A 27,612-nucleotide genomic window follows, 5' to 3' on the forward strand; every position below is an offset into this window, starting at 1 on the left:
CTTCAGCTCTAATGTCCTCATTTCATTGTCTGTCCCACAGTGTGCATCCTAACACCAGTCTCAGAGTCATCATCTTCATTACCTTTAGCTTCATGAAATGGTCTGCCTTCATGGCCCAGGTTTGTGTACCATACAGAAGTATTGGTTGCACCACAGTTTTGTATACCATACTGTACATTTTCTTTGGCATTCTTCTGTCATTCACTACTCCTGGTACACTGTGCCAGTTTCTGCTTCTAGCTTTGACCTCCTCATTCAGACTTCCCTTCTCCACAACCACCCTTCCAAGATACTTGAAGCTGCTCACATGCCACTATTTTCCATTCTATCTCAATTCTCAGCTTCTTCTGATTTCTCCCATTTGCTGCCATTACAGCTGTCTTATCTGTACTAACTTTCATCCCATGTGCACATGTCTCTTCAGTTTTGCATTCTATTCCCTATCACCTGCTCAAGTTCTTTTTCACCACTTTTATTGAAGTAACATGCAAGACATAGGCAAACATAAGTTTACATAAAAAAAATAAACCATAAACTGTGCTAACTTGTTCACAGTTACAAACATTATGCATCATATATATTCTTTTATACAATTGCCATTAATCCAACAACATATAAATTGCTTAACTGCTGCCTTCCCTTAAATATTACTCCTCCTCCAAAACATTTTTCTGCATGTATTTTTCCCATAATTTCCATTTTTTTCTATGCAATTTGCTCCTACCCTTTTCTAAAGATCCCACTTTCAGTTATTTTATTTCTGTCACAATATTCACCATTTCCAATACAGCTGGTTTAAATTTTGATTTCCAGCTTTTAGTAATTGCTTATGTTTTTCATGAAGCCACTCAAATTAAACTTAACAAGACCTTACTATATCTAGGAAATTCAGATCCTGTATCACAGCTCAAAAATAATTTTCTTAGTTACACCCATTTGCTCACCCAAGTTTCTAACAGAGTACTTTGTAGGGAATTTTTTTTTAAAGTCTACAAACTTACACTCCCAAAACATATGTTCCCATTTACCTCTTTCTTCTTCATCATACCTCCAACATTTTCCATCTACCCAATAAAAAATTATTTGGAGTTCATTTGGTGCATAAAAATATATATGCAAACATCCAAGCAAAAATCCTAAATATTCTAGACTTTGTTGAATATTTAGTAGACAAACATATGTCCTCCCATTGTTTCCTAATGAATTGCTTATCCAATCTTTTTTCCCAATCTTTTCTAACATCCTCTGATTGATTCCTATAGTTATCATGTAATGCCTTGCATGCTCTAATATCCATTTTAACCACAGCTTCCGTTTTAGATTCAAGTAAAAACTCTACCAGAGCAGGTCTTTCATTTAGGATGCATCTATCCCTTCCTCTCTGCCTATATTCTGATATCAATCACTGATATGGAAGGCACACTCTAGCCTGCAGTCCAAATGTCTTCTCAACCTCTTCCTATTCTATAACGTTTTCATGTCTACTTACTTGTTCCCAATACCTTGGTTTCTTTGCCAGTTTTCTTCAGTAAATTCCAACCCCCTTCTTTACTATTCTCTGTAATCCTAATTGCAGTCATCTCTAATCAGCAGAATCTCCTTTCACCATTCTTGTGTTAGCCAAGTATTTTCAGCTGCTTTATGAATATAATCTTCTGCATGGCTGTTCTTCCCCTCAAGGGATTTGTACCAGAAATCTCACTCTCTGCTTATTTATTGAATCCTCCACCCTCCCCCACCCGTTTTATCATCATCCCTTTCCATTTTGAATTATAGCTTTCTGCTTGTACTATGTACATGAGCCTTAACCACGTAGCTCGAAACTATCCCTGCAAATCAGGCAATCCTAAACCACCTTGTTTTATTAGAGGTATCAACATATCACACTAGACCCTTGCACTCTTCCCTTCCGCAATAAAATCCTTCAACTCTTTATTAATCACTGTCCACAACTTCTCCTATGGTTGGTAAAAATATGTCTGACCTATATATAAAACTAAAGGGACTAAAACATCTTTACTTCTTCTATCTTGCTATCCATTTCTATAAACAAGAGCTTCCAGTTTCTCAATTTTTGAATTAACCTTTGTTTAGTCTCTTCCCAAATATCCTTAGCTGCTATAACAATCCTTTTTAAATCATACTCCTAATTACTTCATTTTATCACGTTCCCATAAACATGGGTATTGCTGAACCATTTCATGCGCGAGCACATGGTTTGCAACTATAGCCTTTGTTTTCTCTGCATTAGTTTTATATTCCAAAAACACTTGAAATGGTCTCAGATTATTATACAACACTGAGAAGTCCTTTTCTGGTTTTATCGGGTACAAAATATCATCTGTCAATAAAGCTAAATTTTCTTGATTATCAAACCAATTATATCCTTGAATTTCTGAATCCTTTATTTTCTTTGTCAATGGTTCTAAATATTATGCAATCAACAAAGGGTAAGAGGACACCGTTGCCTGACCCCTCTCTGTTCAGACACAACTTATCAAAGAAGAACCTTCCCACTTTATTTTTACCTCCAATCACTCGTATATGCTCCTAATTATTCTTATTATTGTATCAAGGAAAGCAAATGCTTCCACCATCTTCATACAATCCCAGCTTTCTCTGTCGAATGCTTTTTCTGCATCACAACCTGCCAACAGCAGTGGTATATTCTTATATTCTGCTTCCCACAGTATCATCATTGCTCTGTTAGTGTTGTCAAATGTTTGCTTCTCTTACACAAAACCACAATGATCCATATCTATCAATTTTGGCAACATCTTTGCCATTTCTTTAGCTATTACAGACAAACATTGTGCAAGCATGATTTAAAATTGAAATGGGCTTATATGATGCTGGGTCTGATGGGTCTTTACCACTTTTTAGTATTACAGCCTCCACAGCTTTCTTCCAGGATGTTGGAGCCTCCCCCTCCTTTTAAAATGCTGTTAAACCTTCCATATTTTTATTACTTATTCCCCCCATCTTCCAGACTGCCACAGGAATACCATCTGTTCTTGGAGACTTTCCTGCAGATTAATTATACATCACTATTTTTATCTAATCTCCTCCTATCTTAACTGTTAACTGAAAAAAAGACTGGCTGAGCATGAGACTGCTGAAGAACAACTGTTTCAAAGTGGAAGTATTTCTGGAAGACTTTAGTATGCCTTAGGGAACCTTGGAATACTTAAGTCTTCCATAAATACTTCCCTTTGTGCTTTTTCTTGATTTCCACATTCCTCTGCTTTATATAAATTTTCACGAAGGTCCAAAATATCTCTAATTCTGCTACAGGATCTCTGATCATTTTGCTTACTATAGGCTCATTAATTTTGGCAACAATCCTTTCTGCTTTCTGTTGCCTAAGCTATTGTGCTAAAAGTATTTGCGCTCTGGTGTTACTGTAAAAAAACAATAGTTTAACAGCATTTTTTTTCTAAACTCATGCATATTATTCAAATATTTACTTAATTTTTCTTTAGCATTCTGCAGTTTTGTCTTCTCTTGTCTTGTGGGATTCCACATATTCTGCAATACTTTAAGCTTTGTCAGTCCCTCTAAATAATTTCTTTCACTTCTTTAACCATATCTCTTTTTCTTTGAATTTCTGCCTTATTTGTAAACTATACTTTCATTTTATTCCTCTAACGATAACTTCTGAAGAAATATCTAGCTTAACTAATAACTCAAATAATTTTCACTACACATTCCTTAAATTCCTGTCTTTTAATGGGGAGGTGGGGGAAGTGCTATAGTCTCATTTTTACTTCATTGCTCTGAATTTACACCTTTGTTTTTATTGGCACATAATCTGAAATAGTTATTGGATGTGTGTCAAAGTTTTCAAATAAACACACCTATGAAATATAATTTCTGTCTAGTCCAGCCCAGTTATTGTACCATGGGGAATAATATGTAAACTGTCTCAAGATTTCCTACTATAGAATTCACGTCTTCCATACCATTTTCATAAATTTCTTCAGAAATTTCCATTCTAGGTCCCCCCAGATACATCCTTACTTTTGCAAGTCAGGTTCCAGTCCTCACCTATAAAAGTAATATTTTCTGCTGAAAGATCATTTCTCTCAAAAATTTCTTAAGCTCTATAACAGCAGCTTCAGGTAGAATATCAATACATGTCAGCATTATCCTCCTCCCTTGCTAGCAGTCCCTTATTACCACAAATCTACCATTACTATCTTTTTTCCTCTTCTATTACTATTGGAACTCCTCTAGCAATAGCACAAGTACTCCCATTTCCCTTGTCCATAATGATATGTGGAGTATCCATCCTAAAATCTTTTCTTTTTCAAATTCATATGCTCACTTCTTTCCAAATGTGTCTCCTGTAGCATTGCTATTTTCACTTTGCATTTTACAATATATTTCAATACTCTTACATTTTTGTCTATGTCCCAGCTTTTGTGTTACATGTACTCACTAATGTTTGGCAGGTTTATCCTTTATACAGTTGCTTCTTGTCATCTCATCTGAATGTATGTCACATTTTACAAGATGAAAAAGTCTCAAAAAATCTCACCACATCAATGGATGAAACCAACTCCTAGTACAAAACATAATCAAAAGGCAAAACCAAGGAGATGGTAAACACAGCAGTTAAAAGATAATTTGAGTTTAAAGAAGTATAAGCACTTCTGCATTGCTTCCACAACACTTCAGATACGATAAAATAACATCTCAAAATGCTTGTATTTAAGTCTCCATAAACCAATAAAAATGTTAGTAGTCACATGACATATAAAACAACCACCTGACTCTTCGGTTATACTAGTCACCTGACCTAAACTCCAGCTTGCAAAATCCCAAATAGTACATTCATCATAAAAAACAAGTATAAAACGTTCAGCCTATGATACAAAACTGAAAAGCTGGTAAAATTAACATATAAAGTTCCTGAATAAAGTATACATACATGTTTATATATAACAAACAGAACTCATGCTATCAAAAGCATAATCATATTAATAGCAGTCAGACACCCCTATTGAAAGTAATAAGAACTAGCAAATAAACGCATACAAGGCTGCTCAATGACCTCTTCAAGATGTAAACATAATGCCTGCATCACTGTCATTTCTGTTTGAACTTCTACAACCTTTCCATATAAAAAACAACAAAGTTTGTAAAAAATACTTATATGCTCACCCCCATGGCTTCCACGTAACACAACTTGTAACTAATCAGCAAATATATCTGTTTCAAATGAGTCTGCATACACTTGCCATTTCAAAACAAGTTAAACAGTCCGGCCATGTAGATCTAAACAACAACAGTCTTGTGTATATATAAAGAACAGCAAGATAAATAAGAAATACTTGTATAGACACCCCCATGGTTTGACTAAGCACATCTTGTCTTAAATCAACAAGTTTATCTATTGTAAATGAATCAGCATACTAATGCCTTTTCAAAGTCAACTGTTACAGTTTATGCATACAGATCTGGAAGACATGGATTGGCTCACTGAACATAGACTAATAGTTAAACCTTCTTGCTATCAAACATGCTCATTACATCTGATAATTAGTTGCAAGCTGTTTTAAGTGGAAGCCATGGGGGTGAGCATATAAGTATTTTTTTTACAAACTTTATTTTTTTAATATGGAAAGATATAAAAGATATAAATTTTTATATGGAAAGGTATAAAAGATATAAAAATATATATAAATATTTATAGGAGCAATAGTCAGGTCCCCAAATGATGTGGACATCCTACAAAAGGGCCTCACTGAGACAGATGCCTGGTGTCAGTGCCATGGCCTCAAGCTCAATGCCAAAAAGTGCATTGTTATCCCCTTTGGTAAAAACTCTGTACCCATGAACTACCACATAGGTGGCAGTCTTCTTAACACCGAATGGTGGACAGTAGTCTCACCTATGATAATCAAATTGCCACAGTAGTCAGGAAATCCTTCTACCTAGCACACCATCACAAAAGGGTTCTCATCCAGGAAAAAAAAAGAGGTAATTGTTCCCCTCTACTCGACACTCAGACCCATTATAGAGTACAACGCCCCTTTTGGAATGTACCTCAAGACATCTGCAGCAGCTGGAAAGGCCACAGAAGTACCTCACAAAGAATTACTGGCCTCAAACAGATGCCCTACACTGATCATCTCAAAAAACTCCAGCTTTACTGTGTAGCATATTGCCTACTCTGAGGTGATCTCTGCCTAACATATAAAGCTATATCAAACCCAGAGCTGTTGGACATGCTACACCTAAAGAAATCCCAATCCATCCGAGCTACATGCTCTAGGGACCTACATTTTGTCACCACAATAAACAGGACTTACTGGAGGGATAGATTCCTGTCCCAGAGACTTGCCATACTCTGGAACAAGCTACCCATCTATGTCAAGCAAAGTTCCTCATGAACACTCTTCAAGAAAAATCTTGATGAGTGGATGGAAAATAGGAAATACACCACGGGGAACACTTCTGTGGCTCTGCTCAACAGGGGCACAGGAAATTAACTTTCTTGGGTTGGTGTAAGCCAGGGAACTTTGTTGGCTAGGCTTATTAGGCCCTTGGGCCGATAGCCTAGTACCTACCTATAAACCTATAAGATGGTAGAAATGACAGTGATGCAGGCCTTATGTTTACATCTTGAAGAGGTCATTGAGCAGCCTTGTATGTGTTTATTTGCTAGTTCTTATGACTTTCATTAGGGGTGTCCAACTGCTATTAATATGATTATGCTTTTGATAGCATGAGTACTGTTATACATGTATACTTTATTCAGGAACTCTGTATGTTAATTTTACAAGCTTTTCAGCTTTGTATCATAGGCTGAATGTTTTATATTTGTTTTTTTTATGATGAATGTGCTATTTGGGATTTTGCAAGCTGGAGTTTAGGTCAGGTGGCTAGTATAACTAAAGTGTCAGGTGATTGTTTTATATGTCATGTGACTACTAGCATTTTTATTGGTTTATGGAGACTTAAATACAAGCATTTTGAGATGTTATTTTATTTTATTGTATTTGAAGAAGCTTTGTGGAAACAACGCGAAAGTGCTTATACTTCATTAAACTCAAGTTATCTTTTAACTGCCATGTTTACCGCCTCCTTGGTTTTGTCTTTTGATTACATTTTACAAGATGTTTTGTTTTAATAGGAACCCTCAAAAAAAAAAAAAAAAGCCATAACCTATTAACTTAAAACAAATACACAGAACTATATATATATATACACACCTTCAAATAATAAAGTTTAACCCTCTTGATAGGAATTCTTCCTAATCGATAGCTGCAATCTCAGGTAGCAATTAACCTAAAATTAAGGTTATCCAAGCTGAAGCATGTTACAACCTGTACTCCACCTTACAGTAATTTATGTCTACTCTTGTGTTACATTTAATTCCACTCAAGGTGAAAACATTAACTTTTAACCTTAAGAAGTGGTGTCTGGAAAGCTGTCTTTAAATAAATCTAAATCATACACTGTTCATAAATGCATTATTTTGTTACCAGAAAAGCTGCTCTCTCTTATTAATTTCCAATAATTTCAAACTTTATATTTTTTTACTGAGCTGCTTACCCCTTGTACCCTTTAATTTTATATTTCTTTCAGTAAAATATGTCGTGACTTCTCAATTTATTGCCTTCACTTTTATTCAGCTCGTTTCCACAGAAACACAAGAGCAGAATGTACTTCTCACACTGAACATTTATTTGCTGAAGGAAAACTATTCATTATATTGTGGTATCTCATTTTTAAAACTCACTTGCTTACACAAAAACATCATTAGATAAAGGCATTAATCCTGACATTCACCTATGCAAAAGTAAAAGAAAACATTTCAACTCAACATATATTATAATCTGCGTACATTTACACCCTGGTTCCTCACCCCATTACAGCCTATTAATGTAAACATGCTTTCTTCTATTTTTACATTGTAATGCCTACATTTCTTAAAACTAAAAACGAAAACAAAACTTGTTTATTTTAGTATTAACACATTCAACAATCATGGAAATACTTTACTATATAACATGCAATTTATAGCATGAAATGTTTCATACAAATACTGTTAAGAACAAAAATTCAAATAATGGGGAAATAATTACAGTCACCCCCCACCTTTTAGTGTTCTTCAAAACATTAATGACAGGAAGTGAGATGTATGCCTGTTTGTCTCGCAACAAATTTAACAAAGTCAACAAAAATTCAGCGTTTCTCACCCACATTTTTCTTGTAAAGTCATATTTCACAAATGTAAATGATGCTTTATAGTCTCACATTTGTTCACTAATTTTATTGCTGCTGGTCGTCTCAGTCTTCCTCTCCATCTCTGAACCCCAGACTCGGGTTACAGTCCAAGGCACTCCAGATATTATAAACAATTCCTGTGTTTTTTCTTTCTCTCAAGCATTTCCTTTACAACATTGGAAAAGGCTTCACTGGCAAGTCTCTCTATGAGCTTTATTATCAGAATAATGATCAGCAGAGTCAATTTCTGTTTGATGTCTGGCTTTTTTGTTGAACAAACTTTTGTATTTCCTCCTTAGCCTGTTCTGCATCAAAAAATAACTTGAGTCTCCAGGAAAAATATTCTGAAGACATCTTAAATCTGCCTCTCAATATTACCTGATTACGGAGATAAATTTGCTTCTCTTTTGCCTAGTGCACAGTGATGTTGATCTGCCCCACTGTCCTGTTTTCCTGTTTACTAATGTAGTCTATCACCAATATGAACAGCAATGGGCTCAGATCTGAACCCCGATGCACACCCAGATCTCAGTGGGTACCCCTCTGTGAGTCCAAACACCATTTGTATTTGTGTTACTGGGTCCTTGTACATAGTCTATACTAATTCTACCAGTGTTTCTGGGACTTTGAACTATCACAGGACTGCCCAAAGCAACTTTCTTGAAACCTTGTTAAATGCTTTCTCCAAGGTTAAGAATGCCAGGTTTTTACTCTTTCCTCATCTCTAGCTTCTTTTCAACTATTTATGTCACTGCTAACATTGGGTCATTTGTGATGCTTTCTGATCTGAATCCAAACTGATCATCTCCCAGTTTACTTTCTACTAGTCTGCATATTACATTCTCTCCAGAACTTTCATGCAGTGTAATAGGAGTTTCATACCTCTGTGCTGCCACAGGTGTGAATGTTCCTCTTGTTTTTGTACACTGGCACCAATATGCTTGTTCTTCAGTCATCTGGCATATATATATATCTCCCCATATAGCTATATATGCCCTCTAGATGCTTTTCACCCCTACCTCACAAATCACCTTGATCATATCTGTTGTGAGCTCACACGATTCTCCTGTATTCCCCAACTTCATTTTTCCAAGTGCTATTCTAACTTCTTCTAGGGTGGGCTCCTCCTCTTCTTTCATCATATGCTGTGGCTGGGATAGTACAGCTTCTGTACAGTTTTCTTCATTCAGAAGCTGCTGGAAGTGCTCCTTCCATCTGCTTTTGATGTCCTGTGGATCAGTAAGCAGATTGTTGGCATCCCTTATGAAAGGTGCCCGACTTTCTTCATCTTTCTGTCTCTTCCTTGCAACCTGATAAGGTTTCATTGTACCATCTACTGAAGACTTTCCAGAAGCTGGTAGAGTGTGTCTCTGTTACCTTGTTCTTTGCCATTGCAACTGTTCTCAGCCTCTTTTGTTAGCCAACCTGTATTAATTCTTTGCTAGGTCAGTCTTTTCTATCTCATGCAAGTCTGTTCTACAATCCACACACACATACTGTTTTGAGGCACTGACATTCTTCTTCAACTCCACCTATTTCCTCCATTTTCTGAGGTGCTAGAGCCCTGAATATTTTCTTGAACTATTATGATTTCCCTCCAGTAAACTTCCAGCTCTTCAGCCTAGTCTCTGTTGACCTTAGAGTCTTTTCTGACCTCTGCTTGCAACTGACCATGGCAACCAATGGTTTATGCTGTTTTGCTGGGGATGAATTTGCAATTGCTGATTCTACCCCAATGCCCTTTCCTTACTAGGAAGAAGTCAATAGGAGTTATATTTGGCAAGTATATGATCTTGTGACCATCTCCATTATTGAACATGTGTTGGCCACCATGAATTCAGTAGACAGAAAAGTACAATGGTTTCTTCTTTATTCCTGTTGCCTCAACCCTGTGGACTCGGGCAGTCCTTATATCCTGCGCTGTCTGTCCTGATATGCGTATTCTCGTCATCCATTATCAACACCAACACATGGAGGACCTGAATGCACATATCAGGACAGACGGCACAGGTCTTTCATTACCACCACCAACACATTTCCTGCTTTATCTAATAAGTCATATAACTGCTGTCTGAATGCACTCTTTTCCTCACTATCAAAACTCTCTTGTGAACATAGGCTGAGCTTATGAACAGAGCCCCATCCTTGCAATGGAGCCCAATTGCCACGGGTCTTTCATAAATTCTAATTCTGACAACATCCTCACGGTCTTTTGTAGACTCTCACTGACCACAATTTCCACATAATTTCTAGCCTGTCCTCCCATGAGTAGTTGACTCTGAATCCCAAGGTAAGTGACTGTGCTGCACTGCCCTTCCATTTGTCCCCTGAATACACAGGATATCCAGCCTCCTCCTTGTCATCATGTCATCCACTTCCAAGCTCTGTCCTGTCAGTGAACCTACATGTCAAAGCATGTGCTGAATTTTAGGACTAAGCTTATGGGCTTGGCTCAGAGACATCTAGCATAAGCACAACAGGAACAATAGGTCTGTTACAGTGTGTGACAAAATGTAATGATGTTTATTTCCCTTTACTAGGAAGGGACAGCAATCAGCATGAGAACGTCTTCTCACTGTTGTAAGGAGTGTGAGTGGTGTCAGTTATGTGATGGAGTTGCCAAGCAGAAGGCAGAAATAAACTACCCCAATACAATTAGGAATTCAAGTCAAGACTGAAAGACAATAGTATTTAGTACATGCACTGAGTTGCAAGGGGAAGCCAAAGGAGATCTTGTGTTAAATCCCCCTCAGTGTGGTTCAAACGGACACTTCAGTGGATTGATAGCACTGTCACAGCAGCTACTCCTTCACACAGGATTAAATAATCTGAGCACTGCTGAGAAGGTGGGGGACATCTACTATGCTAAACCAGAGTGTGTTCAGCCAGAGGACACAATGTAGACACAGGAATCCAACAGACTATCAAAAGGCCAGAGTCAACAATCAGAGAAACAAAAACATTCTATCCAGTTAACAAAAATCCAGAGATAGCACTTACTTTCAAAACAAGAAATTGGGTAAGTGTAACTTGAGGTGTACCTTTTAACCCCCAAACTTAGATTTTAGTGGTGTGTCAATAAAATTATCTTGTGGTCTACAAAGGGATGAGAAATACAGAGAAACATTGTTATAGTTAATTCTTGCCATACTTCTAGACTGTGTTCATTGGATGACTGCATTCCTAAAACAGATTCCACCTGTCTGTAGAACTATGTACTTACTGTTTGCAAATTACAGGCAGACAGAAAAGCAGAAAGAAAACAAAAAACATATATGCAAGTATATACATATACACACACACACACACATTATATATATATATATATATATATATATATATATATATATATATATATATCTTCGGATCACCTTGTCATGGTTATGTGATGGCAGTGAGGTTCGAACGGCACAGTTGCCAGCCCGCCCAACCCAGCACGCACAGTCACACTCACAACCACTAGAAGACCCATTAGAGGCAATATCCACACGCACACCCTTTTGGGATGTGGGATGTCCCGGGCACGGAGGGGAGGAAACCGGACCACCACAGGAGGGACATGCAGACTCAAGACCCAGGACCCCAGCCCGAGGATCTACCCAGAGAACCTCTTGCTGTGAGTGACGGCGAGTAATGCTAACCACTGCACCACTATATATATATATATATATATATATATATATATATATATATATATATATAAACATCCATGAGAATATCAAAAGCCTGAAGAAGCCTGAAAAAAAGCCCTGAAAAATTCAAGTTCCTGAAACCAAAAAAAATCCTCCAAAATCCTGAAAAACTGAAAAGACCAAAGCAAAAACTCAAAAATCCTGAAACACACAAAAGATACATTTACTGTCACAAATGTGCATTTGTGGTTGTAGGTGGTTTGGTATTGGTCAGCCTGTGGGGGTAGGCGGTGTTGGGGTTTTTTTTATTTTTAGGGCGGGCGGCCAGTTTTAGGGTTTAGGGTTGCAGTCAGGGTGAGTGTGCAATAGTGACGGACCTTAGGGTTGAGGATGTAGGGTTAGGGTCAGATATTAGTGTAGTATTTTTATATGACAGCATTTATAATATTTTGTTTCAGGATTTTGAGTTGATTTTTTTGTTCTTTCAGGATTTGATTTTGGGCTTTTTTTTTTTGAGTTTTTGAGTTGAATTTTTTCTTTTTTTTGTTCTTTGGATTTTGATTTTCAGGCTTATGATGTTTCAGGCTTCTGAATGGGAACCATATATATACATATATACATACATATACAAACACACACACATCTATAAATATTTTTATATACACACACACACCTATAGATAGATATATAGATGTATGGATATGTAAGCTAATATTGACCTGTACTAATACTGATGTGCAAAACACTGTTAAAGGTTGAAATTAGTAAACAAATTCACAAAACTTCAACTCTAAACTGATCAAAAAAGAAAAGCAAATGCTTTACTTTCCCTGTCAAAACTAAATTAACTAAATAGATAAATAAGAGAACCTCTGGTCATACCATGTGACCAGTGGTACTTTCAGAGATAGGGGTTTTCATAAGGTAATGTGTAAGAATGGGATTAGTTGCAGTAACAGAATTATGTTTAGTCCACATGAGTAAAGATGGACAGGATGCAAAGCCCCTTAATCATGTAGGCTAAACCTACCCTGCCGATTCCCCGAACTTCAACCTTGGCCATTAACTTACAAAAATATTTTTCCTAACAGTACCGCTACACAAGAAACCCGGACATAAACACCACCATACATGTGCAATATTAACTCTAACCTCCAACACAATCATTCAGACAGACACTCATGCACACACACATACACCACAAACAACACAATATACTCACAGCACTAAAGTGATCCCCTTACCCAACTCTTGCTCTAAACCACAGACACTTGCAGAAATATTCCTAAGCCTTATGCTGAAACTTTCATTACATTAGAAAGATTTTGCTTTAGGAACCAAATAGACAAAAAACTGCATGCATTATACTACCTATTACATGCCAATTTTCTGATGACTAACACTTCCGGCATTTATCATTTCAACCAAAATTTCAACCAAAAAACAAACTAAAAATGCGCCATATTACATAGTCAAGGAAAACAATTCTCAGAGTTTCAATTGCAGCCATATATTGTTTTATGGCAAGTTTTCAAAGTATACTTAGATTGAATTTTCATGTCCCATAGAAAAAGTATTTAACAAAATTATTGAATTTAAGGCACTTCTCCGAAGTCAAGTCCGCCACACCTCACTAACTTATATATACCAACTTCGAAAGTGCATAATAATGCAGAAAAGAGAAAATTCCCTTCTTTCTGGTATTCAACAGCCTCATAGAAATACCACACATCCTTTCACTGTTTTTGAAGTCCATTTTATTCCATCACCTTACTTCAAATAAAATATATTTAAAAAGACTGCATTTTGATGAACTATATATATATATATATATATATATATATATATACACACATATACACACACACACATACACACACGTGTGTGTATATAAAACGTGTGTGTGTATATATATATATATGTGTGTATATAAAATGTGTGTGTGTATATATATATATATATATATATATATATATATATATATATATATATATATATATATATCCTGTTGTGTATGTTTGTGTATCTATGTTGTTCCCCAACCTGGCAGCCCCTTTAACATTAAGGTGAGGTTCAAACAAAGGTCCATTCCCAGTCCTGTGGTCCTTATCTAAATCATCTTCTTTCTTCTCCTGTAACAAACTATTTACTACATTGAACAAGCAGCTACTACAGTTTATGCTACACAGGGAGAGCTAAAGTGCTTCAGTTCTGACAGCAAATGCAATACTTGTAAAATATGTTGGTATTGCTCTCAAGACTGACAATCCCATCCGCTAAAACTTTCCACCCTGGGTAGCCGCTCCCTTTACATCATGCTAGCCATACTGCTGTATAAGCATGTGAATAGTTAAAAATATTTACATTTTTGCTTTTTATCTGAAAACATTCACAAAGTCTGACTTAATAGATGCAGTCCAAGTGTCTGTGGCATGTAAGAAATGACTAACATTGTTCTGAAATTAAGCTACTCCAGCCCTCCATTTTTAAAGGTTAAACTTCCTTAGAATAATTATGGTGTACTTACTGGACAAATTTACAATTTGGTCCTTCATGGCAGAATCCTACTAGATAGTTGGTACACATGACTCTCCGAGTGTGCTTGTGTTTACACAGTGGCCCTGTAAGAGAAATAGGCAGTTTATGCAGTCACTCTTTTATATAAACCAGTCATATTAAAATGATAGCACCTGTTGCATTTCCATTTCTAATATACTGTTGCAAGTTAACACTTCAGTATTTTTGAAATCTAGGAGAATAACAATGAAAACAAAAATGTAGGCTTTGGTGACATCAAAAGTCCACATGGCCTATTATTCCCATTCTTTTAACTACCAAGTAAAATGTAGATGATAATCTCTAATCAACCAACATGATAACTGCTTATGAAAGGAATGTTCTTTTCCCCTGCATCAAGCAATCTTAATCTTATCCCTTTGTTTAACTCTGTAGCCTTATCTTGTAAGCTATTCCAGACATTCAGCATGAGACACATGAAAAACATGCATCTTTCGGCTTTTTTTTTTTAGGGGTTGCCACAGCGGAACTCCAGTCCACTAATGATTGGTAGTAGATTTTTACGTACCGAGTTGCCAGCCCTGACTTACAACCTTCAACGAAGGTACACCCACTCACGCATGTCTCCACACAGAAGACGATTTAGCTGAGAATCAAACAGGACAACGTTGTACTGTGAGGTGACAACGCTACCGCAGCACCACCACCGCAGTCCTCTTATTCCCACCTGAAACTGCAACACACTGCTGTGGCACAAGATGGTGCTAAGCAGTACAAAGATGACGTTTTGTAATGCAGTGTTGTGCCTTCCATGGAATTAGCATCTCTACAGTCTCAAACTATTCCAGGGGATAGCTGTGGAAACTGAAGTGCAGCACAGAAGATGTAGGAAAACCAATGTAGGATAAAGATCCAAATAATCTTTATTACAACAAAAAATCCATATAACAATTAGCAGTGACTACATCATTTATAAGAGTCTGTGTGACAGATTTACTACTGTCACTAAGACGGTTAATGTCACCAACAAAAACTAGTAAACAGCACACATTTGTTTTCTGGCAACTGTAAAGAAGGGGTGTCTTCACAATTTTTTTTTTTTGTTAACAATTTTTCCTTTTAATTAGTTGGCAATGTAAATATAGATTGAACCACTTTTTCTTCCTCATATCCTACTCAGTCTCAGTCTGTATAGCTTCCACCAACTAATATCTTCCCCTACCAGGTCTGACAGAAGCTCTACTTCAGGATCTATAAAAGACTGGATCCTTACTTCTGACCCTTGTGTCTCTACCATAACCCTGGCATTCTCCCTAATTCTTTAAGTGACCATTCCCCTACTTATATCCATAGATACTCCCAACACCCTCCCAAAGAACACCTTTACAGAGAATGTTGTGATCTAACTCACTTCAATCCAGACAATTTCATCTCCACTTTGTCAAACTAGCTGGTCCTTCCTTAAAAACCTCCCCCTTAATGATGCTGTAACCTCTTTCAATACTGTATAGATGTACTAAATTCCATGACAACTTCCAGGAAAATGAGGGTAAAATCAAAATGTGCTCCCTGGTTAACTAAGCAAACACACACTGTCATGCATCAGAGGAATGCTGCCTGGAAAACTTGGGCCAGAAATCAAACTCCCCCTTACTCCAAAGCTATAAGCAACTTAGAAACAGGTGTAAAAAAATAGTTATCAGAAATGAAAATTTCTTTGCCTCCAACCAAAGTAGCCCGCATAACAACCCTAAAAAGTTTTGGTCTAATATAAATAATATCCTCCATCCTGGCAATCTTCCTACTCCCAACCCATTTCCGCTCAATACTGCCTCAGAGACTGCTGCTCTTTTAAATAATTACTTTATTGAAACAATCTAAAAACTAACTCCAAATAGCTCTGCTATCTCCTCTCTACCTTTACATCCCAGTATTCCTTCCTCCAATACATTCGCCCTACAACCAGTTCCCATTGCCTTCATCAAATCCCAACTAAATAAACTTAAGCCCTGGTCTCCCTCTGTTGACAATCTACCTTCCTACTTTCTTAAAATTGCTGCCAATGCTATCGCTTACCCTGTCTCTATCCTTATTAATCATTCTGTTACTGAATCTCTTGTCCCAGATGTATGAAAATCCTTCTACACAATCCCTGTTGACAAAGGAAGAAACTCCACTGACCCATCCAACTATTGTCCCCATTGCTATACTATCCTCTCTTTCCAAAATTCTAGAAAAGTGTGTCTACACTCAGCTACTTAAACACCACAGTCTATCAACAGCTCTACTCTCATTCACCCAAACACTAACAGAAGCCCGTAACAACAACCTACTAGTTTCTTGTTTATTGCTCAACCTCTCCAAAGCATTTGATACGGTCTCTCACTCTAAACTGATAACTAAACTCTTTGACCTTCATCTCTCCACTTCCTCTTTAAGCTGGTTTTCTAGCTACTTATCTAATAGAAAACAATCTATATGATGGAAAACAGTCACCTCCCCATTTTTTCTGGTTAACACTGGTGTCCCTCAAGGCTCTTTATTGCGTCCTCTCTTGTTCAGTATTTTTACCAACAGTTTATCCTCTGCTACCAACCTCTCCACACTCTTACAATATGCAAATGACTCGACCCTTATTACCACTGCCCACAGCATCCCAGAACTCCTTGCTCTTACCCAAGACACTTTTACATCCATTGAAACTTGGCTCAATGATAATCAACTAATTCTAAACCCCCCCAAAAAAAACTAAACTTCTACTTTTCCTTCTTAAAACACTGGCAACTCACAAATTCACTTTCGCTATTACCTCACTCAACAATACCACTATCAGACCAGAACCCCATACTAAATTACTTGGTGTTATAATTGACAATGAATTAAAATTCGGCATACATATCCATCATTGAATAAATAATAACACCAAAAACTTGGTCTCCTGTACCATAACCACAAACTCCTTTCACCCTCCACCAAACCTTCCCTGGCCTGGTCTCTCCTATTACCCTCTCTTTTGTATGCAACTCTAGTTTTTACTAACCTTCAGTCTTCACATCACCTTCAGTCTTCACATCTCTCTAAACTAGAGCAAACATACAATAAAATAGCTAGATTTGCTTCTAATCTCCCCTACAAATCCCACCACTGCCTCACCCTTAAATCATTAATGGCCTGAATTCTGTAAACAGTTGTTTCTTTCTCAACTGCATATCACACATTCAGTTCTTTATGATCCAACTTCCTGTCCCTCCATTTCTAATACTGTATCTCAATATAATCCCCAATGTCAACTTCATACATCTGGACAAACATCTTGACATTTATAAGCCATTAAAAATATTGGTAAGTTCCTATACAAATACTCTGTAGCTCACAATTGGAACTCCCTTCCACTTAAAATAAGAAGTATCCCCGTAAGTTCCATTTCAAACTACAACTCAAACACTACCTTCTTGTGATCTGGTCCTGCCCTTACCAAGCTCCGACCTGATCTCAGATTTTTTCCTAAATTCTACTTTTGATTTCTTAAACTTTTCTTTCTTGCTCTTCTAGCACTCCAATTTACAGTACATCTACAATCAGGTTCTTGTAACTATTCCTACTCTAGGATTATCCCGCCACTATTGTATTGAATATTTAGAAACTTGCTTACTAATATACTGTCTTTGTTGATTGCATTTTATGTAAATGTTTCTTGTCAATATTACTATTGCAATTTTTAGTCTTTGTATTAATTACTGTTTTTTTGGCATGTCTGTATTTGTAATTGGAGCTTTTTTCCTCGGGTCTCCACTGAAAATGGGCCTTTGGTTCAGTTGGACCAACCCGGTTAACAAATGACAATAAATAAAAAATAAATAAATATGTTATAAGAAATCAAACAATCCAATTAAGTCAGACAACTATTTACTTCAATTATAAAACCTAAATTCAAAACAGCAACTCTAGGAGGAGTTACAAAATTGTAGTGCTATGCCTAAATCAGTAAGTAATAACCAACAACGTCGGTGTGGTATATTGAAGATTTAACCATGGTTGGTGTGGTTTAATCACAAGGGTAAAGCCCAAGTGATTAAATAAAGCCAACTGTGGGTAAATTTCAATACACCACAACCATGGAGTCAGTTATTGCTATTATACAATGACATTATTTAAGAAAAAAAAAAATACTTGCTTTTCTTAAATAATATCTTTGTACAATACCTCCGTGCTGCTCTTCTGCTTTTTTCTGGTATCCGGGGGCTTTTTCTGATGTACTGCGCATGCGTATGGGACTAGTGTTCTCACACATACACAGTACATTAGTGCTGTGCAGAGGGAGCAATGGCGAAAGGAAGATCTCAGTTGCTTTTTTTTTTTTAATTGAAAATAAAAAAAGAAAACTGGGAAATTTTTTACATTCGGGAGAGCCTGAACAGACAAAATAAAAAGGATAATCAGGTAACTTTCTTTAGAACTTACCTGATTATTCTCTTATTTTTGTCTGCACCATCTCCCTCATTCGTTTCAGGTCTTTCGTTTTCTTTTTTTGCACAATGTAACTACAGAAATAGTGCATATCCAAAACATCAAAAGTACCACACGTTAGTGTGCTGAACAGGTGGTCAGTGGTGCCACCTTCGCAGAGCAACACAGCAAATCTACTGGCTGACAAATGCAACTCCAACTTTACACCCCACTCTACCCTGCCTCCATCCATGAAATACCCACTAGCATAATTCCCCCCCCCCCCAAGTATAAACAGTGACTAGGCCCTGACAGTGGTCACCAAGACCAAACACACAGCCTCAATGGGCCTTGACAATATCCTGGGATGTCTCGTAAATAAGTTAAAATATGACCTATCATGACAGCTTTAGCCAATTTTCAAATATAGTGTCAAAACAGGCTTTGTACCAAGAGAATGGAGGACTGCAATTGGTTACCCCACTTTACAATGGCAGACCATCAACTGCTCCTGGAAACTACAGACCTATCAGTCTGACTAGTCTAATATGTAAAGCCAAGGGATGAATCATCATGGAAATGATGAAAAAGACAGACAACCTTCAGACACTGGACCAACCCAGTTTGGCTTTGCCAAGAGAAGATCATGCCTACTAATCCAGGTGGTCTTCTCTGAGAAGGTCACCAAGCCAATCGATGAGGGGGAAAATGGTGTATACCACCTACCTGGACCTGGCCAAGGCATTCAATAGCATAGCCTACTCGGGTACAGTTGACAAACTCACTGACTAGGCATAAACCCCTACATAACTTGTTGGATTGCCAGCTGCTTACAGACAGGACTCAGGAAGTCAGGATTGGTGAGACCACCTCAACTAAGAGAAAAATCACCAGCAGTGTACCTCAGGACTCCATGCTGGGACCACTCCTGTTTGGCATCTACTTCTTGGAAGTAAAGGCTAATGTCATGGACCTTTGGCTGGCCAAGTTGGTAGATGACTGCAAACTGGAAGCTATCATAGATTACACCCATGACACAAACATCTTACAAGAGGTTCTAAAGCATACAAATGACTGGCATACCTCTGAATCAAAGGCCCAAAAATAGGGACAATTTTAAAATATTGCTTGTAGAAACTTAGAAAGTTGATAGATAGGGTGTGCTCTCTGAAACTCAAATGTCTGTCATTATTTTCTAACTTCAGTCTTTAATGATTTGCCACTAATTTGCCTTACAACTACAATTTTATGAAAAACGGACCAGAAATATGAGGCAAACATCTGGACATTCTGTGAAAATCTGTACAGCTGAGAGGTATGAGACTGGTGCCAAAGTCATGGATTAAAACTTAATGCCAAGAAATGCATTATAGTGCATTTTGGGAAAACTGCCACCTAGGCTAATTACTCCACCAATAAGACACCCCTAAGAGTTGACCTGGTAGGCAGGGATCTGGAAACATAAGCAGGCAATCATCTGGCCTTTGACCAACATGTGGCCAAATAAGTAAGAAAATCATTCTATGTCACCAAACTTGTAAGTAAGCATGGCATCCAGATCCAAGGAAGTCATAGCACAATTTTATTTGACCCTTATTCAGCACATATCTGACCAGAAAAATTCAGCAGTTGGAATGCCAGAAAGGTTTCTTACAAACAGAATCCACAGTATAAACACATAGCTCTACATGGATCACCTTAAAGTCCTATACCTATGCTGACTCTCTTGCAGGTTACTGAGAGGCAATATATGCCTGGCATACAAGGGATCCTCAGATCCATCTCTGCTGGACCTCTTGCACATCTACAAAATGAACAGCACAGAACCACTACATTCAAGGATTTAAATTTTGCTTATAACATAAATAAGACATGTTGGCAAGACAGATGCATGTCTCAGAGGATCCCCATGCTCTGGAACAGGCTCCCTATCTAGATGAAACAGAGATGATTCCTATCCCTTTTTAAGTGTAACTTTGACCAGTGGATGGGAAATTGGAAATTCACCCTGCGTCAGGCACACATCTTGGTCAGAGGCAGACAGTAATGCCCAAATTAATGTACTCCCCAATACCCTCTAGAAACTTCCTAACTAACACACACCATCTTAATAAATGCCCATGATACATAGGGACACAATTGGTTTGGACTGCACATATGGGCTTATAAGCACTCTGGTAGTCATTAGCCTAGTATATACCTTTGAACCTAACCAACTAGCAACATATTCAGCACAGTGTATTAAATGTGGTCAGTTATGCTTACACTGGAGAGAGAGAGGAAAATGCACTCTATCAGTAACACACGATGCATTCAGTTATGAAAATATGAATGCAAGTATGAAAATATGAAGAATGTAAGCATGAAAATATGGCAAACAAAACTTACTAGCTGCACTTCAGTGCAGTCTACATTAGCAATGTTTGTGTCATTTGCTTCTTGCAGCTTGCCCTTTGATGTGCTGCCTATTGCTAATTGGCAAGTTACTGACATCAGCCTCCAAATATATCTCAAAGTCATATCATGCCAAGATTGTCAAATGGATGAACACGTAACAGTACTATAGGTGCGAGTGAGTTAGACAAGGCCACACACTACAGTATACCAGTAAATGTTCATCAGAAAATCATGTCCTGTTATCACCCTCCATGACTATACATTCATCAAACATGAATATACGTCCGTCCAACCTCAACCCCTTTTTCCATTTTGCACATGGGGTCGGGGTGTCACCTCAACAGTGACAATCATCTTGAGCCAAGGTTTACACAACTGGGTGGCCAACCCTGCCATGGTATTACTTACTTACACACACAGAGACACACACACAGACAGACAGAGACACACACACACACACACACACACACAGACAGAGACACACACACACACACAGACAGAGACACACACACACACACAGACAGAGACACACACACACAGACAGAGAGACACACACACACAGACACACACACACACAGACAGATACACACAGAGACACGCACAGACAGAGACACGCGCACAGGCAGAGACACGGACAGACACAATTTAGAGTGCCCACTCCACCTACTGCACGTCTTTGGAATGTGGGAGGAAATCAGAACACCTGGAGGAAACCCATGTGACAACAAGGAGGACATGCAGACTCCACACAGAAGGCACTCCAGCCAAGAACTGAACCAGAGAACCTCTTGCTGTGAGGTGACATTGCTAATCGCTGCACCACCATAGTTACCCCTATGTACGTATTGTACCAAAATCATCTTTTGAAAAATAGACTCACCATTCCCCACTTATAGATCTGAAAAAGGAAAACAAACTATTGAGTCTTATTAGACTGCATGATGTCCAAAGTTCAAGGTATCTCTGAAAAATAATATAAAATTGCAAAGATGCACTGAACCAAGTTATCATGTGAATCCATGCTCACATCTTGGCTGTTCACTACTGATTAGTTTATTTCATTTTTCTTGCTATTGCCCCCAGTATGCACTCTTGCTATAGAACGTTAGTTTTTTTTTCTATTTATTCTACTCCACTAATGTTTTCATATAATGCCAGTTTTGTGGAAAAGAAGTTAAAGTCCTGACTGCAACCCAGATGACATGATGGGACTAACTAGTAGTCTGTGTTTTGAAGGATGGGAGGGAATTATCAGTACGGACTTTTTCATCCAGAGGAGGAGTGAAGGAAGAAGGGAAGGAGCCCAGTTTTCAGCAATAGTGACTACCAGTAGAGGTTAAACATTGCCTCAAGAGAGCATAAGTGGTCAAGGATGACTCCCCACAAGTCACAGATGCTGCAACTGGGACAGTTGACTGCACAGGGATTGACACTGCAAGAGAACTGCTCAGCCAGGTTTCTGCAGGGTAACAGCAAATAAGGGCTATAACAAAGCTTGTATGGCGGCCCCTCCTGGATGATTAGGACAATGAGAAGGGGCAATCCTCCAGTCTTTATTATAGCCATTACTCCCTGCTACAGTCAACAGTTAGTCAGTACAAAAAGATTCAGAAAACTAATTTGTAATCTATTCTTCATAATTGCTACTTAACATTTGTTATATTATTTACAGCCATACTGCTGCTACCTGTTGTAGTTCCTTGTTTGTTTATAATTAAGGATTTTCTAGATTCAATATTTGTGTTCTGCTTACTGTTTATACATGTCTTATTTTCTTGCCCCATAGCTCTGCTGTATGTATCTGAAATGAACAGAATTAATTATAATGCAGCTATCAGTTTCTTCCCTGACCTCAGATGAAAACAGGCTTTGCCAGCTGGGTTCTCCTAGTTAAGGTAATAAATAAATAATAAATGAATAAATAATTATGTTACTGAAGATAAGGTAGACCATAGGTGACAGTCAACAGCTGTTGGACAGCAGGACCCATGACTAAAAAGCAGAGATAAACCTAGTTAACTTTTCACTTGCTAGAGGAAAAACAAATGCAGGTGCTTCTGAGAGTCTGTCCAATACACTTTTATGCCTCCATGCCTCCCTCCCACACACAGAAACACACTTCTCCCAAAACTCTGATTATTATTCACTCAATACTTCTATTTGTTCTGTAACCGTCTCCTTTTATAACTCTGAACTTAGAAATACCTCCCCTCCAGCTCCATAATAGTGACATAACATACTAAGAGGGAGAGGGGTTAGGGATTTAGTTATTAATATAACGAAACACCTCCTTTTGTAGCATGGTTATACCTATTTCTCAGTTATTCTTTGCACTGTAGTTGCTATGACGATTCTCCCATTCTTTCCACGGCACTCTATACACTACTACATTGTGCTTCTTATGTTCTCTTTTAATGCGCTTTATATCTCAAATTACACACAAATAAGTTTGTATCCATATATTATCATTTATTCTTTGTTTTTTGCTGTATGTCTATTACCTTCTTTAGATGCAACCACTATGTAGTATATTTTTTATTTTTGTAACTTATACTTTATGCCATAAAAATATTTCACAAAAAGATGCAGATTATTTGTGTGTGTATTGTCATTGGCTACTTGGCCTAGTTAATTTCTGGGCCATTTCACTTATTTATTTATTTACATTTGTTTACTGGGAAATTTCAACTGGACACAGGTCCTTTTTCAGTGGAGGCCCGGGGAGAAAAGCTCCACAGAACAATAAATGAGCAGCAGAGTACATGAAGAACAATTGAATTTACATACAATAGCAAATAATACATACTGCAGCAAACATTAGCTATACATACAATATGAAACAGTAATGAACAGATATACCAATATCTAACTAGAGGCTAGGAATAAAGGTAGGATGTATATACAGATAGTACTAAGCTCAAACAGATACTGTTCTAAACTCATATACCTAAATCTTATATACAAATATTGCACAAAACCCAAGCAGATATAAAGCAGAAGCTCCACACGAAGGTGGAACAATCTAGAAGGGCTAATGGGATGGAAGGGGAGCTAGAGGAGTAAGACAGGAGACTGAGTGAGTAGTATACGTGGTAGTGAGAGGAAGCTAGGTGGAAGTCAGTTGGATATGTATTTGGAGTTGAGATGAAGTGAGGGAGTTAAGCATGTTACAACACGTCTGAGAGATTGACTGAGGAGGGAAGGGAGGGTAAAGGGTGAGCCAGAGGCTGCAGAGGAAGGAATGCAATTATCAGACGGTATGAGCCAGGGTGGCTAGAGGAGGGGGAGGTAAAAGGAGGGTTACTAGTCGGGAATGGTGCATGGGCATAACCAGGGACTTTTTAAGTGAGTTTTTAGTGCAGTCTTCAATGACTGCAAGAAGGTAGTGTGGTTATAGGGGGGGTGGGGGGATTGTTCCATAATCTGGATATGATGCAGGAGACTAGTGCTTCTCCCGCTGAGTTTTTGGGTTTGGTCACTAGAAGTAGATGCTGGAGCATGGTGGTCTAGTGGAGCTGTAGGGCTGGAGAAGGTTTTGAAGGGATGGGGCTGTAAGAGGATGGTTTACTAACTTGTGGGCGAGAGAGCTGATTCAGGTGAAGAAGTTGAGGGAGTTCAAGCCAGTCAAGTTCTCCAAGTGAGATACAGTGGCAGCTGCAATAAGATGCACCAGTGAGAAACTTAGCAATGTAGCAAGCCTTGAGTTTGTTTAGGTCTGTTTGTCTAAGGTAGGTAAGTATAGGAGAGGTGTAGAGTAAAGTGGAGATTAGGTCGGAATTTGCAGCAGAAATTCTGGTGGTCTTGGTGAGAAATGGTTTGTTTCTGTACAATGCACCTAGTTTTTTGTGAACCTTTTTTATTGCAAGAGAAATGTGAGTGTCAAATCTGAGATTGTTATCAATCTGAACACCAAGTAGTTTGGTGTGTTTTGTTGGGGAGATGACTGCATTTTCTTTGGCTAGAATATTAAAGTGGGGGATAACTGGATTATATTTGGTGGGTTGGAAGATGAGGAATTTGATCTTGCTTGGGTTGAGTAATAACTGGGCATTACAGAGCTAGTTTTTTTTTTTTACAGATGAAAAGGCTTCCTGTATGATCTTGTGAAGTTCAGGTATAGTTGGGGCTGAGCAGATGAGGGTGGAGTCATCTGCATACTGTACAAGAGAAGCATGCTTGGTGGCTGTGAATAAATCATTGGTGAAGCGTGAGAATAGTAGGGGACCAAGAATGGAGCCTTGGGGAACACAGAGTGTTACAGGAAGTCGAGCAGATAGGTCATTATGCCAGACAACTGATTGTTGGTGGCCAGTTAGACAGCTGTGAAACCAATCAGTAGCCGATTGGGAAAAGGATACGTTAGTGAGAACAGAGATTAGTAATTTGTGTGAGACCATGTCAAAAGCCTTGGATAGATCCAGAAATATAGCAGAGGATAACAGACTATTTTTATGATGGACAGCATTAGTGAAAGACAACAAGGCAGTAGTAGTGCTGTGGTATGGCCTGAAGCCATGCTGGGTGCTGGAGAGGAGGTTATTAGCTAAGAGGTAGTCTAAGACTTGAGAATGGATGCATTTCTCAAGAATCTTGGAAAGTGGAGAAAGGATGGCTATGGAGCAGTAATTGGAATGTTCAGTGGAGAAGCCACCTTTATGGAGGGGAATGATGTGGGATATTTTCCACAATGTGGAGACATAGCTTTCTGATAAGGACTGATTTATTAAGGTAGAGACTGGATAAGCTAGGGCTTCTGCTGCTATTTTTAGGTATTCAGAGGGGAGATGGTCAGCCTAAGTTTAGTAGCCTTAAGTTTCAATAGAAGTTTTTTTATATATATAGGAGGTAGGTACTGATGAAAAAGAAGAGACTGTGGGCAGAGTATTTGTTTTTGATGTGGGGAGGGTGGGTAGAGGGTTGTGTTGTTTAGTCAAAGATAGAATGGTTTCAGTGAAGTGTTTATTGAATGAGTCAGCAATACCGCTGGAGCAAGGGGGAGTGGTATGTGGGGGGGTGCCAACTTTACCTGGGTGGAGAATGGAGTTTGTGGACCAGAACTGCTTAGGGTTGTGATGATAGGAGTTTAGGACAGACTGATAGTATTGGGTTTTATCTTCTTTTATTTGCTTTTTGACCTTGTTGCAGAACTCTAGGAATTACTGTCTAGAGAAGGGGGGTTTTGTTACGCGCCAGTGCGCCCAGGCCTCATCACAGATTTTCTTTAGTGCCCTGGTGCTTATTTGTAGCCAAGGGGTGTACTGTGTTTTGACTCTGGCATTTCTTATGGGAGCATGTGTGTTTAGGAAGGTGCTAGTGAAGAAGTGGACAGCTTCATCCAGATTGAGGTACTTCAGTGGTGTCCAATCACATTTTTGAAGGGATGAGATAAAGGAGAGAGGGTTAAAGTTTACCCTATTTCGGATATGCCTATAGGTGATGGATTTAACACAATTTAAGTGGTGTCTCAGAAGGAACTTATTACCCAGATAATAAACACCAGCCAAATAAATAAGTTACCCTTACCCCTTTTGTTATACAGCTGTTGAATCATGAGTCATGAAGTCTGGCAGCTCTTGACTGCCATCAGGTCTGCCTCATCTTCTTTAAAGGTTCTTGAATTCTGGAATGAAGTAGTAGGTATAGTATGGAACCTAAAGTTATAATGAAACGGGGTGGGTAGCAATGGGGACAGGGTGGATCAGGAAGTAGAGCTGAACATAGCAAGGGGCAGTGAAGGATAGTAGTAAGGGTCAAAGGAAAGAGGCTTTCCAAAAAACAAAACTCATTCAATAGCAAACTGGCTCACAAATAGAACCAAGGAAATTAGGTTGGTGGATCCATATCTTCCAAAAGGCCTGTCACCAGTACTTTAAAAGGTATGACTCAAGTTTGCTGATGGCTGTAATTATCTTTTCAGAGGACATCAAGATCCTCTAGGACAGTCTTTTCTATAGAAATAGCTTGGTGTCAAAACCATGGGGCCAAAACTAAATGCCAAAAAATGTATAATAGTATCCTTCAGCAAGCATACCTCCTGCAACTATTACATTGAAAACACAGCATGAAAATTTATTCAGCAGCTAGGGACCTTGGAACCTATGCAGACAGTCTTTCGATTGCCATATATCCTCTATTGTAAGAAAGTCCTTTTTCATTGCACAGATTATTAGTATGACATCCAGGTCCAAAGATGCGATCATTCTTCTGTTTCAGTATTTATTAGACTGACCATTGAGTATAATACCCGTTTTGGAATGTATGTATCCAAACACTTGACATTAACCTAATTGCCCGCTGCATTTTCTCACCAAAAAAAATAAATAAAATAAGGTTCTAAATTTTAACAGCTACACAAAGTTTTGTCCCTTTTTTCGGTATCATA

The 27,612-nt window shown here is 38.1% G+C and overlaps 1 protein-coding gene across 2 annotated transcripts in view; it reads right to left on the reverse strand.

The window, feature by feature from the left end:
* The window catches only part of CPSF4L (cleavage and polyadenylation specific factor 4 like), a 498,262-nt gene that overhangs the window by 218,723 nt on the left and 251,927 nt on the right, over positions 1-27,612 (reverse strand). For both annotated transcript variants that reach the window (XM_044085126.1, XM_044085125.1), the window contains one exon: positions 14,398-14,491. In XM_044085126.1, the coding sequence (XP_043941061.1) occupies positions 14,398-14,491 (94 nt within the window). The remainder of the gene's footprint in view (positions 1-14,397; positions 14,492-27,612) is intronic.

Source organism: Protopterus annectens, chromosome 10.part0 (genome assembly GCF_019279795.1).
Source record: "Protopterus annectens isolate FY-2018-M chromosome 10.part0, PAN1.0, whole genome shotgun sequence".
In the NCBI taxonomy this organism is placed as follows: domain Eukaryota; kingdom Metazoa; phylum Chordata; order Ceratodontiformes; family Protopteridae; genus Protopterus; species Protopterus annectens.